Raw genomic sequence first — 17,156 nt, 5'->3', positions numbered from 1 at the left:
AAATAGATACAGATTCACTCATTTGAGTCTTCACCAACACCATTATTGTCACACAAAATTGTACTTAAATGTTTCTACTCATAAAAGGTGTTCCTTTGGACATAAAAAGATGAAAAAATAAAAACCACTGTTCATAACATTTTAAACCATTAGTTAAAAGATAGTCTGATATTTTTTTTAAAAAGAGAGAGTGAGAGAGGAGAGAGAGAGAGAGAGAGAGAGAGAGAGAGAGAGAGAGAGAGAGAGAGAGAGAATTTTTAATATTTATTTTTTAGTTTTCGGTGGACACAACATCTTTGTTGGTATGTGGTGCTGAGGATCGAACCCGGGCCGCACATATGCCAGGCGAGCGCGCTACCCCTTGAGCCACATCCCCAGCCCCTAGTCTGATATTTTTATGAAGTCTATTCAATGATCCCTCCTACTTTTTTCTTTTCTCTATACTATTGTTTGTTAACGAGATTAATGAAAAGAGAACATGCTGACTTTCCATCAGGTACAAAACATTTTCTTTTCTTTCATACTATGCTTTTTATTCTATTTGGGGGTGATTTCTCACTATCTGAGCCTTGATTGGAGAAATATTGTAGCCTACTCTTTAAAGGAAGAGCTCATAAAACCACAAGAACAAGTGACACTCTTGGCCACAAGTCTCCATTTCTTCCTGGCATGTAGCTCCAGGGTTTTAAACAGTTGTTATCAGACTTCATGATCTAGTAACAGAAGAAGAGGTGTAGAGTGCTAAGCAGATAAAGACTGCTCAACTCTAGGAGTTCTGTCTGGAATAGAATCTGGCCTGGAATTATTGGATTTAATTACTTTAAAGAAGATAAAAACTTTAATTCTTACATGAAATTTGTTTATTATTAAATTTTGTAATACAATCTGAACTTTAACAATTTTAAATATCTAATGGTTCCAAATTGGATTTTTGAGGTCAGATTCAGTGCTACACTTCCAGATAAACTACCCCTGTTCTTACTGTTTCAGTCATGTACAAGGGGTAATACTGTTATGGACTGATTATGCCACTGGACAACTTATTTTCTAAAGGAATAGAGAGGTTATCAAAGTGTCAATTCAAAACTAAAAGGTATTTGATAAGATTTTCCAAACAATTTATTGAAGCACAATCTACTAGTTATGACTGTTTTGCTAGTAGATTGATTTTGTTTCTGTCTTTTTAATTTTAATTGTCTTTTTCCCTGTCTTAACTGCCTACAAAAAATCATGTATTAATTTTACAGCCAGATTTTAAAACGTTATTAAAGAGTTATTGATAAAATTATAATAGGAAGCTCAGCTCTCTGTAGAATAATCAATTTTGGTATACCAGAAAAATAAGATAATGAAACTATTTCAAAACATAAAAAAAAGCTAGCTATATATTATTGCAAGAAGAGACAAGGTTTTAAATTGGAAATGAATGTGCTTTCTTGCAAAGCAGTTTATGGTGATTTGTAAGATGCCTTACACAATACAGAAATCTCATCCTTCTCTATGCTACATTGCAGCCCAGGGTCTATTTTTCTGGCGAACTTCTCCCTCTAAGGTCATCCAGGTTTTATTTTCATCCTTCCTTCCATCACTCCCATTGTAGCCAAAGTTTCTGGTAACAGAAGGAAAAGTTTCTTGCCTGGCTTCTGAACATTCCAGCTTTTTAATAATCTTTAAGATTCTACTTCAAATGAGCAAATAACAAATAGACTTTATTTTAAACATTCATAGGGTAAAAATCTATTGTTCAAGATCAGAAAATAAGTACATATCTGGGATTTCATTAATACCATATATATTAATTTTCTCGTAAATTCTTTTACATGCATGTGAGAAGAAATGTCTCTTGACTAATGAATATGCAGATGCAAGACAGACCTTGGTGGCAGTTCAACCTACATAATTATAGGTCATCATTGAAAATAGACACAGTCACTAAAGACAGTCTTTGTCAGAACATTGCCAAGAGCTTGTGAAAGTTCTTAACCTATAGATATGTTATGACTTTGCTTGGGGCTAGAATTTATCCTTTACAATCTGTCAATTGAATGAACAACAAGAAGTGGCAAATTATTTTGGTATCTGACTAATTAAAGCCTACCTATAAGCACCTCAGGCATTGGCCCTATTTGTTTAGTCAAATTGCCTGTCTAAACATGGAGAGAGATAACCTTTCCTTCTTTGCCCTTCATGATTTTCTTCCCTCTCCATATCTAAGTAGTTCTAGAAGAAATCACTTGGAACAATTTTGTCTTCCTTTAGTCAAACTCCGCACCTAAGTGATATATGAAAATAAGTATTTTAAATGCAAGACTATTGCTGAGGGCCATTACCAAGTAGGAATGACTCATCGAAATTTCCTTGCCAAGCGTACCCCATGCTGCTTAGAGAACATTCGATGGGACATTGCACGCAAGCTTTAATAAGATGACCTTGCTCAAGGACCAAGGCGGATCCAGGTTTAGAGCTGATCAGGTTTGAGGAAGTAACCGGCTCCTTGAGTTTAAGGCGTTGCCAGTTTAAGATAATGGGTTTTAGGGAAGTTGGAAGTTGAAGATTATTGCTGGGATTAGGGTGTTCCTGCTGCTTGTTCCCGTTGAGTTCTCGTGAGATTAAAATGGGATTTGGAGATAGCCTCATGGAGTAGGTGAATTGTGCGGGAGACGGCAGAACGCGTTTTGCCCCTGGACCTGTGTGGAGGCGGTGTGAGAGCGGGAATAAAGAATTGCTGTTTGAACCTACAAAGGTGTGTAGTGGCTCGTGATTCTGGTGCCAAGCCGAGACATTGGCCTTGGCAGACTATCCCAGTAGGATATATAATGATTCATATATAAATATCTCAGAAGTAGGGCTGATTGAATAAGAATTGTTAGATAAACTACTGGACATGCTGTTGATTTGAATTTCAGATAAATTTATATTTTAGAATACGGAACTATGTCTCATGGAATATTTTTGGTGGCTGAATCTGGCAATTATAGATTGAATTTATATTGTAGATCAAGTGTAGAGTGAGTATATTGAAAATTTAGTTCAACTTGGAGATCATTAAGTTGAGATAAGCCAAGCACAGAAAGACAAATATCACATGATATTACTTATATGTGGAATCTAAAAAGTTAAACTCATACAAAAAATAAGTAGAATGATGGTTAACAAAGGCCAGCTGGGGCGAGGTAGGGTGGATAAGGAAAAGAAAGATGTCAATCAAAGGGTTCAAAATTTTAACTAGGTAGAATAAGAATTAGTGATTGTTTTGCACAGAATAGTGACTATGATAAAAATAATAAATTGCATATTTTAAAATTGCCTACACAGAAGGTTTTTAAATATTTTCACCATAAAAATATTATGGTCAAATATTATTAGTATGTGAGGTGAGGCAATGAATTTGTTAATTAGCCTTATTTCATAATTCATAACTTTAAAAATATCAAAACAACATCTTGTACCCTATATATATATATATCTATTATTAATCAAAAACAATATGTAAAAAGTGAGTTCAAAAATTTACAATAAAAATTACTGTGGAAGTTTTCCTTAATTTGCTGAACATATTACTGTCCTGTCCCAATTGTTCAGTAATATTCTCTCTTAAGCTTTTCTTTTTAAAAAATTAATTAATCATTATTTTTTTAAAGTTGTAGTTGGACAAGATTTCTTTATTTTATTTATTTATTTTTATGTGGTGCTGAGGATCAAACTCAAGGCCTCAAATGTGCTGAGCAAGCACTCTACTGCTGAGCTACAACCACAGCCCAAGCTTTTCTTTCTTATCACAGTTTTCCAGGATCCAGCTAGGCTCTCTAAATGCATATCACATCCATTTTCACCTAGGCAAATCTTTTATTTGTCATTATCACAAGGGTGACTTTTTCATGTAGCTTTTTCTATTCTGTTTGTTTTACTTCCCAAGATTGAGGCAAATAAAGACTTGTGCCAGTTTAGATTTCCATCCACAATGCTATTAAGGCACAGGTCAATTTCTATTATGATAAAGAATAATGTGATTAAAAGAGAATACAGAGAAACAAGAAAAAGCCTTAACACGTAGATTCTAGGTTCGTTAATTAATAGAAAGCTATTTCACATTCTTTGCTTCTCTTTTTTCTATAACCTCAAATATCATATGGCAAAGAAAGTATATACATATGTATATAGCAGTACAATTTTCTATGGTACAACAATTTATTATATAGTATGTACTCTTTTCACAAGAAGGAGAACGGCAATGTAATACAAAATAAATTTACTTCACTTTAAAATCTTGACTCTCTGTAAGTATTGGAGGACCCTATATAATGTGTATTGTAAAGGTTATTCTATATAATTTTAAAAATTTAGTCATACTTCATGACTTATGGTGTTTCCTGTAATGTTTCACTAATATCCATGCAGAAATTATCATAACATTATTATAGTATAGGTATGATGTTTTTTTATTTCTGTGCATTAAGGACTGTATTTATCTAATTTTCCTCTTTTAAAGATAATTAAAAGGGCCAAATGTCATTGGACAATACATAATAAATTGAAAGTGTTTTGCACACTATATTATTTTTCATTTTTGTGACTTAAATTTCATATATATATATTTTGTATTTTACTGACAATTCATTTACTTTAAGTGTATATTTGCAGTTTGCCTCAGAATGCTAAAATATATTTTTAAGAATCAAACCAAAATTTTATTGTAATCACTGATATATCTTTTCTCATTGGTCAGACTGAAGACAAAAGAAAAAATAGTGGGCAAATGACAGAAGTCGGGTGACATCTGCTAACTGGATTGGCAAATCTTAAGAGATTCGTCAATTTTCTCTGTCCATTAGAATACAGCAGAAGCAAACTTCCTAAGGGCTAAAATACAGCATTGAGACCATATCCTTAAAGAAAGATTTCAAAACCTTTGGGATATTTTGATGTTTGATTATCAGCATAATATAATAGTTCTCAATAATACAAAAGAAGCTGAGGACAGTTATTTTTCTCTAGTGACATTTTCCTGTTAAATTTAATTTTTTAAATTAAAATTAAAATTTGTGGTAAATTTCTAGTTTTTCCTTAAAAACGTATTTCTGACTGAATCAAAGTGCAATATTTTAGAATATTTACCTATTATAAAAGTCATTCTTTCTTGTGTGTGGTACATTCAGTAAAACATCTTTAATGTCAAATTTTGGGGAATTTTGTTCTTTGCATGTTCATTTAAATTACTCTTTTCCCAGGTAAATAGCTTTAGCAGTTGACCTATACTTTGATTAAATAATGCTTTTACCCTCACCTCATGGGTAAATTACGTGGTTGAGGCCATTCACTTGACAAACTCCCAGCCATCTGAAGGATGAAATCTGTGGCCAGGCAATAAATACTTGCCATGAAAATCATGGTGCCGCAGTTACCATCTATAATGTGCTTCTGTGTATTTCGTCTTAACCTGCTCTCATGCCATGACACTATCGCCAACTCTAAATGTTTTTTTAATGCCTATTTGCTGGATTCTCCTTAATTTTCCACCCCATTCCATGAGTGCTTCTTATGCTCTGTATCCTGATTATTTCTGATCCTCTCACTGATCAAGCATAAAAATCACACCATGCGTAAGTTCTAAAATGCATTCAACTGCAATAATAAGGATAATTTAAACTCCTTTCCTACTCCTTAGTAGTAGGCAGTTGGATAAACTGATCCAAGTTTTAATCAGTTTGAATGCTCAATTCTTTGGCTATCACCTGTTCCAGTTACTTTAATCATTAGCTTCTAATTTAATGAACTGAATCTCCTATGAAAAAAACAGCTGCCAAGTTAATAAGATTACAAATTATTTTCCAGTAGTATATTTTTAATCCAGTAGTAAATTTTGTTTTAGGATTTTAAAAACACCATGGCTCAACCTCACCTCCTGTTTACTAAATCAGAATCCCCAGGGCAAATCCATAATACTCTTACTTTCTTAGAAACAGCAGGGGCGATTTAGATGTGTTGTGGAGCCTCTGAAATATTGGTTTGTCTAGGAATCTGTGCCCCAACCCCAATTTTATAAGGAATGGAGGGAAATGAATTCAAGCTCTACTTCTTTCATGGGTACAGCATGGCTTAGGACACAAAGGGAAACTTGAGGAAAATTTGTGATCAGTAGACCTGTCCTAACTCTGCTGTGTTTTATTGTGTGATCCTGAGAAATCTGCTTCAACTCCATTCATGTCACTTTTTCTCTGCAAAATATCTTCTGATACACCAGTGAACTATAAAAGGTGTCCAGAAAAAGCATACCACAGAACAAAGTCATATCTATACTTTTTGACGTGCAACTAGTCCATAATTGTATATTTCAGAGAGTAATAGAATTAGTAACAACTTCTATACCTGTTTCTATGTCTCTACTTAATTATGTTCACCTACTTATCCACATTTATTTCCATATCAAGCACATTTGTGTCTTCCGTTTTCATTTCAAACTTTCTTAAGTATAGAGAGCAGAATTTTGTTCTTAGTCTTTTAAGCACAACAGTTAGACCAAGGGAGATTTTCTTGTTCTGAGAGGTCAGAAAAGGCCAACGACTTAAATCAGGGAAGCTGACCTGGAAGGCTGCAGCACTGATAAGATTTAGGTGGAGTTAGCCAGATTAAAGGCTGGATACCTGAAGGGAAAAGGATCAGGCCATGGTGTTCTGCTTTGTGTCTATCAGATGCAGAACATTTCAGTAGAAATGTAGCAATCTTACTGCAAGCCTTAAAAGATGACCTAAGATTCCCAAGACGCTGAGATCATGTCAAACAGAAGTTAGCAGTAGCTGCCAAATCTCTGGAATGCAGGCTTGAGACTCGACAGCGGGCTTTTCACTCCATGAGAGAAATTTTAAAATAGTTAAAGAAAAGTGAGTAAAATCTGACTCCTGTGCTCTCCCTCCCTTTCTCTCTCTCCTCCCTCCTTATTGGCAAACTACTGTGTTCTAGCCACTGTCCTAACTCAGCCTTGAGGATGTAAGTTTAAAAGTAAACATAATACTCACCCACAGGAACAGGAACCAGTACATCATGATAAAAACTACAATAAAACAATGCAATGTTAGCTGTCATATATTAATTAGCATTCATATATATAAATGTATATATGTATATATGTAGAAATTAGCATTCATATATACATATGGCTCTGCACCTGGATCCTTTGCTGTAGATTTTAAAAACACAGCAGCTCAAACTCACCTCCTGTTTACTAAAACAGAATCCCCGGGGTAAATCCATAATACTCTTAGATTCTTAGAAACAGTAGTGGTGATTTGGCATTCATATATACATATAAATTTAGCATAAAATGAATGTATCAATAATGAAATTAAATGGACAGTAAATAAATTATTTTTAACAAAAAAAAAATACTGGATCACAGTTTATTGTAACTCAGTACCACAAGCTTGAGTAAAGTACTCTGGCTTTGAAATTCAAAGGGTTTTAGCCCTACTCAGTGAAACTTATTTTTCTTCAGAGTTAAAATCATCACCATGATGATGATCATTATCATCATTCAGCATGAGATATATTTTATTAGTGGCTGTTTTATTGTTGTTGCTGTTGTTGTTTTAATATTTTTATTAGTTGTTGATGGATCTTTATTTTATTTATTTACTTATTTACATGTGGTGCTAAAAATCAAACCCAGTGCCTCACACATGCTAGGCAAGAGCTCCACCATTGAGCCACAACCCCAGCCCTCCTGCACCCCCGCACCCCCATCCTCTTATTTTTGTTTTGTTTTCTAGGGATTGATTCTAGGAGCACTCTGCCACCAAGCTACATTCTCAGTTCTTTTTATTTTTTTATTTTGAAACAGATCTTGCTAAGTTGCTTATGTCCTCGCTACGTTGCAGAGGCTAGTTTTAAAAGTTAGATTCTCCTGCCTTAGCCTTCTGAGTTGCTGGGAATACAGGTGTGTGCCACCACACCCGGCTGACTAGTTGCTTTTTATGTGGCAAGCAGTATATTACAGATTTAATATGCAGCAAAAGACAAGAAGCATTTGTATTTAATTTCATAATGATCTACAAATTAGCTACTATTAACATATTCTTTATTAAATTGAACTGATAAGGCACAGAAAGTTAAGTATCTTTTTTGAGATAATACAGCCAGTGAGAGCAAAGCTATCTATCTCGAATCCAACTTTCTCTTCCAAACTCATCCTTTTGATATTAAAGTATATGCTAACAGTGTAACACTATTATGAATACAATACCACCGACTTTTATTCCCAACCAATTCTCTTCATCAATTTAAAGAAAGAGGTTATTCATGTCCTAGCTCTAATAAATGTAAATTAAATATATATCTCATCTATATCCACAGTCTATAAAATAAGCAAGACAACTTCATAGTATGAAGCAAATGATTTCATTTCCAGAACTATTTTTATGAAACATAGAATTTTTCTTTTACTTAGAATTGTTAATGGATAACTGTGGAACACCTGTATTCTCTTTTCTGTGTACGTATATACATGCATACATACACTCTTGCACATAAACTTATTTCTACACATAGATGTCCTATTTCTAGCCTAAATTTCCTAGATTTTTCACTTTGGATAAAGCCTTTTACAGACAAAGGGGGGAGGTTGAATGAAATGGGAAGCTAGTAATTGAGTTCTTCGGTGATGAAGATAAAGGATCTACTACTCTTTGAAAGGTATGGTTGTCAGTTTATAATATATTGTTGAAAAAACATGTCATCCTGAAGGAAGATGTGTATTTTATTCCTTTCTGATTTTCCTAAAAATAATATGTGAACACAATGCCCACAGAACATTAGTCTGGGGTAACAATTTATAAAGACTGAAAAATAGCATACATCTGAATGGCAGAAAGAACGTTTTCTAGGAAAAAAAATAAATAAACAGCTACTGTGGACTGTAATCTCCCACTGATTTCTCAGAAATAAGTTTTCCAGAGAGGAGTCACAATTATAGTTATTCAAATAATACAAAAGTACAATGTTTATTTTGAAATGAACTTAAGCTTAATTGGTTCCATAATTCTTTGAAAATGAACAAATTCACTTATTTATGCTCTTTGACTAATATTGGCGATAAAAATGGTGTTCAGTTTCTTCTAAATCATTTTTTAAACTAGACAATTTCTAGGAACTGTCCATTTTTATTAGAGAGACTGAAAATGGAAAATTCCTCTCACTGATCTGTTATGTTCTCACACAATATTTATGAAATTCAATACTGCTCCATGGATTTCTTAAGCCTCAAAATTCAACCATCTATAAACCTCTTTTTTCTGTAATGAATCTTGAAATAAGAAAGAAAGAAAAATATGTCTGAGCTTCCAAAATAGATTTCAAAAGTCTAAAGCATTAATGTTCATTTATTTGTTTATTCAGTTGGATCAACACATCTTTTCTTAGGTTCTGTTTACTTCTACATTGTATGTAATCCCCCCAATTTTGACTATTCATTTCAGAGCAAACATAGATTCCAAAGAACAGATTTGAGGGAAAGAAATGGGGATGCTTCAGGCAGGCATAATAACCATAATTAAAATTGACAATTAACAGGAATGTATTGAAAAAAAATGTATAGACCATGAGATGAAAGAACTAAAATTCTGTGTTAGTCATGGTCTGTACAGGAAAAACATTCCATACTCTATTGTAGAAAGGGTAGAATCATAGGAATAAATGCAACACTAAATTTTCTCAGTATATTCTTAAACTTAGGATCTATATAATAAAAGTTGAACTCTGAGCATTAAATTATAGGCAGATCTGAAGTCTGTATAAACAAATTACGGTATTTAGAATGGCCAGGACCAAAGAACCTTGTTTTGTGTGACCCAGTCACTGCAGTGCCTCTTTTAACTATGAGATTGGTTTTCAGCTTACACATCAAGATTTAGATTAAAGTTTTGGCTATGTATTCACTGTTAGAGATGTTGCAACTACTCAATTTAATCAACAGTCTTAACTGAACATTTGGGATATAATTAAAATCAATCAATCATTGATTATTTTTAATACTCCTAAAATGATTTCAAACATTTTACCCAGTTCTAAAAGAAGCTATAATTTCATGCACTGATTTTCTGATTAGCAAATGTCAATATACAGGGAGGATGACAGTTCACTAAGTTATTACAACAGTGAGTGGAAAGCAATATATTGTTATCTAGTCACAATATGAATGTAATGCAAAGTTTAGAATTTATTCCCTTTGTCTTAAAAAAATACTGAAACAGATGGCCAATCAAAAAAAGAATAGTATTATAAAAGGAAGATGCTATGAAATATGAAGCTGAAGGAGAGGCTAAATCTCTTGACCTTTCAGATAATTCTCTCTTTTTTTTCTATTTTAGGAGTTTTGTAATATTATGATCAATTATCAGTACACACGAATAGAAACCCTTATGTTCCAGCCTTAATAGTATGGAATTTTAAAGCTAGGAAATGCCATCTAAATACATTGTCCAGTAAATCTCAGAAGTACACACCAAAATCACAAGGCATAAATTATCCAGGTGTTTGGACCCACATACTAAATAAGAATGCTAAGTATACGCATGCTCCAATGTTGCAATTTTTCTTTAGGGTAGATTTATTTATATCATTTCCTTCCTTCCTTTATATTTCTCTCTCTCTCTCTCTCTCTCTCTCTCTCTCTCTCTCTCTCTCTCTCTCTCTCTCTTTCTCTCTCTCTCTCTCTCGTTCTCTCTTGATGCTGGCGATTCAACCCAGGCCTTGCACATCTTTGCATAGCCTACGCATGCACCCTAACTACTGGATTTCATGCCCAGCCTTCTTAAAGTATGTGTATTTTCAAAGACAATGTCCTACTTAAAAACAATTTATTCCAATTCTTAAGTTTTATTGAAGAAACTGATACAATTGGTACTGCCCATACTTAAATGCCTGTAATTGGCAATAGCTTGTATATGTGTGTGTATACACATATATAATGATATGAAAGTAAAATGCAAAGCTATATAGTCCTTAAATCAATAAAATAAAACTATATGTAGTGAACTTGAGTAAATATTACAATATATTTTTTTTGATTTTATGGCTCAAATAAGTTTAGCAGTAAAACAGAGCAAATTCATGTCAAAGTCAGACAATTTCCAAATTCTCTCTGTACCCTTTTAAGTTACTCTTAAAAGAAGTTTAACACAACATGTTAAACAATGAGTATAGAAAAACTAATTCTATCAGGTTTGACATTTTAGGCAAAATTCCATAAAACCCATGATTTAAATGCAATATTGTGACATAACACAGTCAATACAAAGGTTATATTTATGATCTAAGATATTTAAGGCTGGAAAATTTTGCCACTTTCCTATGTAACAGGGAAATTGTGAATAATCTAATTTACCATTGTCTTTGTTGTTGTTGTTGTTGCAGAAATTATTTCTTTCTTTTTCTCCATCAGGACATTGTTGAAACAATTCTTTGAGTTTTAAGAATTCAGGCATTACCAAGCTCTGACACTGAGTAGGAACCTCTGTGTTAATTTCCATCAAATCAGATTAAGCAAATCTTTACGGAGAGGAAGGGCATGAAAGAAATGAAGATTGAAGAATGTGACAGTGAGCAGTGGATTGTGCACTGATAGGAGATTTGTAATCCTAAAGACAGTGCAGAATCTGGAGGTTACAGATAGTGCAATTGGACATATTGTAGAAGCATTAGGACCTGCCTACTAACTAGCTAAGCATTATGTGCTTTCGGGGAGAGAAACAGAAAAGGTCCAGGGCATCAAATATGGCATGCAAGGATTAGAATCATTTAGCAGATTAACCCATCTTTAAAAGGGATAAGAGGTGGCACAATAGGCATTTTAATAGCAGCCACTTGATCCAACCCCTGAGTTTATAATCTCAACAGGAGAAAACAGCTAACTCTCAAAGGACTAACATGAACTTTCCAACCATGTAGTTGGCAAAGGGAAAAAAAATATTTATTTATTACTAGAACACTCAGTTTGTTTTGACTACACAGGAGAAAATGTAAGTCTGTAGTGTATCATATGTCTGAGTGTTCATATAGTTGTATATGAATAAAAACTCTGTTCTTTCCACATATTAGTTCTATTGCACTATTTTTGTTTCTCCTGCTGTTATTAAAATTAATCATTCATTATTCATGTAAGATACAGAGGAAACTGAAAATAAAATGAGAGGGAAAATACTAGACTAATTTGATCATACATATTTAAACAACTACAAAGAAATAGTTACTTTCAAATATGCCTATGACAGTTACAGGAGGGGCTAAGTCTCAGGATACCTGTTTTTAACATTTGTATCTTATTATTTGATAAACATTCAACATTCTTTTCTCAGTCTCATTGTTTATTTAGGTTTATTGAACCATAAAAACAAAAGGAAAAGAAGAAAATTGGCCCATTGTTACAGAGAACCTCTTACTGTGCTTGGAAAGTCTCCTGATTTTCTGCTTTATATTCTAAATTCAACATCATGGTGCTGCCATATAATCAGAAGATAATGTGGCATGTGTGAAAAGGTTAACTTAAAGCTACACATACACCAAGCTTAAAGAAGCAGCAAGCTTCCTGTGATTGGGAGTGCCTGGGCTGGTCTAGGGTCCTGCCCTGCAACAGGCAGGGTGCTGACTCTTGCCAAATGTGAATGAATGCCTTGTAGATGAAATAAAGTCACCTTTCTGTGTTTAAGGATTATTACAAATTCTTTAGAAAAATCCTATTCTATATCTTTCTAATTTTATCTTCCATCACAAAACATTCAGCATTTCATAGTTTATTTTTTCACCAATGAGTTAGTGAAAACAAGAAAATGTAAAGCTCAAGTTGAACCTTGCTCTATTTCATCTATTTATAATGTCTAGTTCAATCTTTATTTCAAAAGTATGAGTTTTATTTTAGCCCGTTCTCTTTGACAGAATGTCTTGGGGATAATTTTTTTTTTTTGGTTTCAGTGTATTATTATAGAATATGTTGTTTTTCTAATTATGTACCATTTGTCATAATACCAAAATTCAATACTCACCCAAGTATCTGAGTAAAAAAGTTAACTGAGCAAACTTGGATACTCCAACCTTGAATATTATGAAGAAAGGACTGGAACATATGAGCCATTGAATATCATGACTGATAATGATATCTTTGAAACTTGATACCTTCAGTTATGCAAACTAGATCATGCTAATGATGTAATTAATGCTGGAAGTCTTTCTTTCCTCTATATATTTATTTATTTATTTTTTTTTTTTTGCATGTCTGGGGCTGTAGTGCTGCGGCACTGTAGGTCAATGCTATGTCACCTTGATCACTACAGGAGTGGGAAACCAGTCAGGGAAACTCAATGATGTAGGACCTCCATGCTTTTGTGAGTGACCCACAATAGAAACTCTGAACACCATGCCATACATGAGCTTCCCTGGTTGGCAACACTCTATACACATTGTTCCGAGTTGTTTCTGATATTTAAACACTGTCCATGTATCTTTAAGAGTTGAACATGTGGGATGTAGATCCCAGGTTTTTCCTAGACTTGATCTTGTGTGTCATTTCCCTTTTCTGTTTTTAACCTATAAATATGCATTGTAATAAACACTATCAAAGAGTAAAACAACTCTTCTTAGTCTTTCTTGGGAATTATCAAATGTGAGAATAGTATTGGGGCCCCAGATGCAATATCAACAAGCTACAAAATACTTTGAACATTACTTAACTTTTTAAAAACAAATTGTTGTGTTCACAACACTGATCTTGGAAAAGATATCACAAAGCCAATGACAATTCTTTACTTGAAACTGATATATAATGTGTGTGTATTTACATATGCATTAAATACTTTCAATAGTCCCCTTGTATATAAACACAGGTTTTAATTAATTAGTCACATAGATAATCTAGGTGAAATTTATTAAGAAACTTGATTTTTTTAACTTTGCTGCTTTCTCTGTTATTCTTGTTTTAACAATTTCTAGAAATAGTTATCAAGAATTTGAGCTGATGCTAAAGTTAGTCTGAATAAGTTCTTATAGGAAATTTGAAAAGTAGATAATGGAAAAAATAGTATATTTGCATGTTCTATGGTTTGGTATGATTCATCCTCTAAAGTCAGCCCCTGATTTGTCAAACGACCAAGCTTAGTGTCATACACAAAAGTTGTGGTCAGGCCTAGAAGTGGAATGCTATGTTTTGGGGTATGAAGTTCTTTCTACTAAAAAAACTATTGTTTTTGAAGTTGCAGCTGAAGCCATAGGATTAAAAAAAAATCAATCATACATGAATGTGCCACATTGTATAATTTACCCACAACTAAAAGAAAATTAGTCTTTCTAAACAAGAGGCCATAATGATTTCTTATAATTAATTCCACCTATTGAGATGGCACCTGGGAAGTTCACTTAGGGATTCAACAATGGATCATAGGTCTGGGTTTCTCAATTGTGAGTCTTTGCTGCTTCAGAGTCATCTACCTGAGGCCTGAAAACAGCAACTAGATTTATACAATCCAGAAGCTACAAGTTCTAGAAAAGGACACACCTACCTCTTACATCCTATGTGCAGGTGAGGTAACCTTTTCTTTGAAAGAACTTGTCTTGTCTCAGAGACCAGTGTAGTATCTCCTGCCCATTCTTAATGTATTCCCTGAGTCTAGGATTAGATTAACATGATTTAGATAACACATTTGTTATGAATCAAGATGAAGCTACAGGAAATTACACATTCCTGTGTAGTGGCTCAATAACCTATGGATCATCCCTGGTGCTGGTCATGTATATTCAAACATTAACTACAATTATTCTTTTATGTATCTGCCTTCCTTGTTGGAAACAACAAAAAAAAAATGCTGCAAATTATCCCGTCGTTGTAAAAACAAACAGTGTCAGACCCTTGATGATAGTCAAAATATTTTGATGAAAACATTTGTTTTTGAAAGACTTGCTTTCTAACTTCAACTACTGTAGTCTTTTTGTAAAAATTGGTTCTGTTGCTAAAGAATAAAGTATAAGCCTATACCAGTGTTGTAGCATTAACTTTTGTTGTATGTCATTTATTTTCTGAGGCCTGTGAGTAAGTGAGTCCACCTTGAGTAGATGTGTTTTATGTCAGGCTTTCTGAGAAATGAGGAGCCTGAGGGGATCCCATTGATTTGCCAACTGTGTCACAGTTCATTTAAGGCAGAATGGCACATGCTTGTGACAAAGGCTATGACAAATGGATATGTACAGAAGGGACAGCACCAGTACAGATGAATGAAGGAAATGATGGAACATTCAACACACGATGGAAATCACAGCAAAAGTTAAGATAGTGAATGACAGTGAATGAATGTATGTGAATTTAGTACCTCAAGTTAGGCAAACAAAAAAAAAATGACTGTGAGACTTATAGCACTTTTAGAAGAATTTCTGAAAATTTATATAAATGCAGTACTCACTGATAGCTAGGAATCTATTTTTCATATAGTATGTATACCAACTGGCATAGAGTAAATATTTTAACACAATGAAGTTAAAAATAATATTGTTTGATTTTCTGTTTCCTAACCTTAAAAAAATATGTGTAGGTGTATTCAAATGTGGACATACCATAGAGCAAAAGTTTACTGTATTTGTAGGGGTTAAATTATGTTATTCTTCATTAAGATGTATTAATAAGACCAATGGATACTAACAAGATACAGATCTTTGCGGGTGGAATTTTGCTCACAGACATTCAGGATGCAGTCATCAGTGTCCCACTCACAGCTTTGTCCAGCATAACTTGAGTTGCATAAGCAGGAAAAGCCACCAACAGCTGAAACAAAGAAGAGAAAACTTTTTTATTCTCTTTTAATCATAGTACAGATACAGTAATGTAAATTACTCTTAAAATGTTGTAATCAGCTATGCATTTCACCTTTAAACCAATAAAGTGTGAATTCCTATTTTTAATACTCTATTACACGTTTCTATATTTAATATTCTATCACACTGTCTCCTACACTGCTACCTTGTTCAGTTCTATTGACTTAAAAAACTTTAATTATTTGAAATAAGAAAGATTACAATGGACATTTGATAACAGTTTTATATATATAATTTCCATTTTTCTCACACTCTCAGTCTTTTTGGCAGCACACAAAACATAATTAGTAGCTAATTTCTGCATCAATGAACTTTCCTAGTTTATTTTAGGTTTAATATACAAGTTAACTTGTTTTCAAAGTTATATGGGTAGAAAATGAATTGCAAAGTAAGTTTCAAATAGTGGTCTGAAAGCTAATATTTATCTACTTAACCCTTAGTTTAAAAAAAGAGCTTTCACATGTAAGTATACTATTTTTAAATAATTAAATTATCATTAACGATGAAAAAAAAAAACAGTATCTGAAATGTTTCAGGGAAATGGTGACAGCATGAATTGTCATTGGAGCAAGAATGGACTTATAGTTACTTGTAGAGAGTTCCTGGGTCCTTCATTATCTCCAGGATTCACCATGTATCTACATTCCCACTCTGCCTCTGGTATGTACCTGCTATTACTCTCATTGAATGCTTAGGTCTTAGGTGGCAACAGAATTTTCAATGCAATGTGCAGAATTTAAGCAGCATCTTGATTTCTTTCTTTCTTTCTTCTTCTTTTTTTTTTAAATAGGAACATTTTGTACATTCTTTATCTGGTTTCCTCTAATGTTAACATCTTTGATAAACAGCAGAGTTATCTAAAGAAAGAAATCAACACTGGTACAATACTATTAGTTAATCTTTAACCTTTCTTGAATTTCTCCAGTTTTTCCATTAGTGTCCTTTTTCTGTTTCTGGATCCAAACCAGGATTCCACATAGGGATTTGTTATGTTTCTGGTCTCTGCTAGTGTGAAACAGCATCTGGTCTTTATATTTTTGAAAATATGTAAATCTGAGTTTGTACAAATTCTCTGAACATAATTTTGTTTCCTTCTTAATATCCTTAAAAACAGCATACTACAGGGACACAGCCACATCAATGTTTATAGCAGCACAATTCACAATTGCTAAACTGTGGAACCAACCTAGATGCCATTCAATAGATGAATCAATAAAAACTTGTGGCATATATACACAATGTAATATTCCTCAGCAATAAAAGAGAATAAAATCATGGAATTTGCAAGTAAATGGATGGAGTTAGAGAAGATAATG

The 17,156-nt window shown here is 33.3% G+C and overlaps 1 protein-coding gene across 3 annotated transcripts in view; it reads right to left on the bottom strand.

Moving 5' to 3' along the window:
• The window catches only part of Eys (EGF-like photoreceptor maintenance factor), a 1,135,848-nt gene extending 1,124,000 nt beyond the window's left edge, over positions 1–11,848 (bottom strand). Inside the window, exons 1-2 of one of the 3 annotated variants that reach the window (XM_078019814.1) lie at positions 11,375–11,848; positions 7,014–7,048 (exon numbers count right to left, since the gene is read on the bottom strand). In XM_078019814.1, coding sequence (XP_077875940.1) covers positions 7,014–7,048; positions 11,375–11,519 — 180 coding nt within the window. In that variant the 5' untranslated portion in view covers positions 11,520–11,848. Of the gene's footprint in view, positions 1–7,013; positions 7,049–7,162; positions 7,235–11,374 lie in introns of those variants that run through there. The other 2 variants (XM_078019816.1, XM_078019815.1) reach the window with 2 other exon arrangements.
• Positions 11,849–17,156: the final 5,308 nt, after the last annotated feature.

This window comes from Ictidomys tridecemlineatus, chromosome 8 (genome assembly GCF_052094955.1).
Source record: "Ictidomys tridecemlineatus isolate mIctTri1 chromosome 8, mIctTri1.hap1, whole genome shotgun sequence".
Taxonomy (NCBI): domain Eukaryota; kingdom Metazoa; phylum Chordata; class Mammalia; order Rodentia; family Sciuridae; genus Ictidomys; species Ictidomys tridecemlineatus.
Note: the sequence above shows the minus strand (reverse complement) of the source record. Positions and strands in the feature narration are given on the sequence as shown.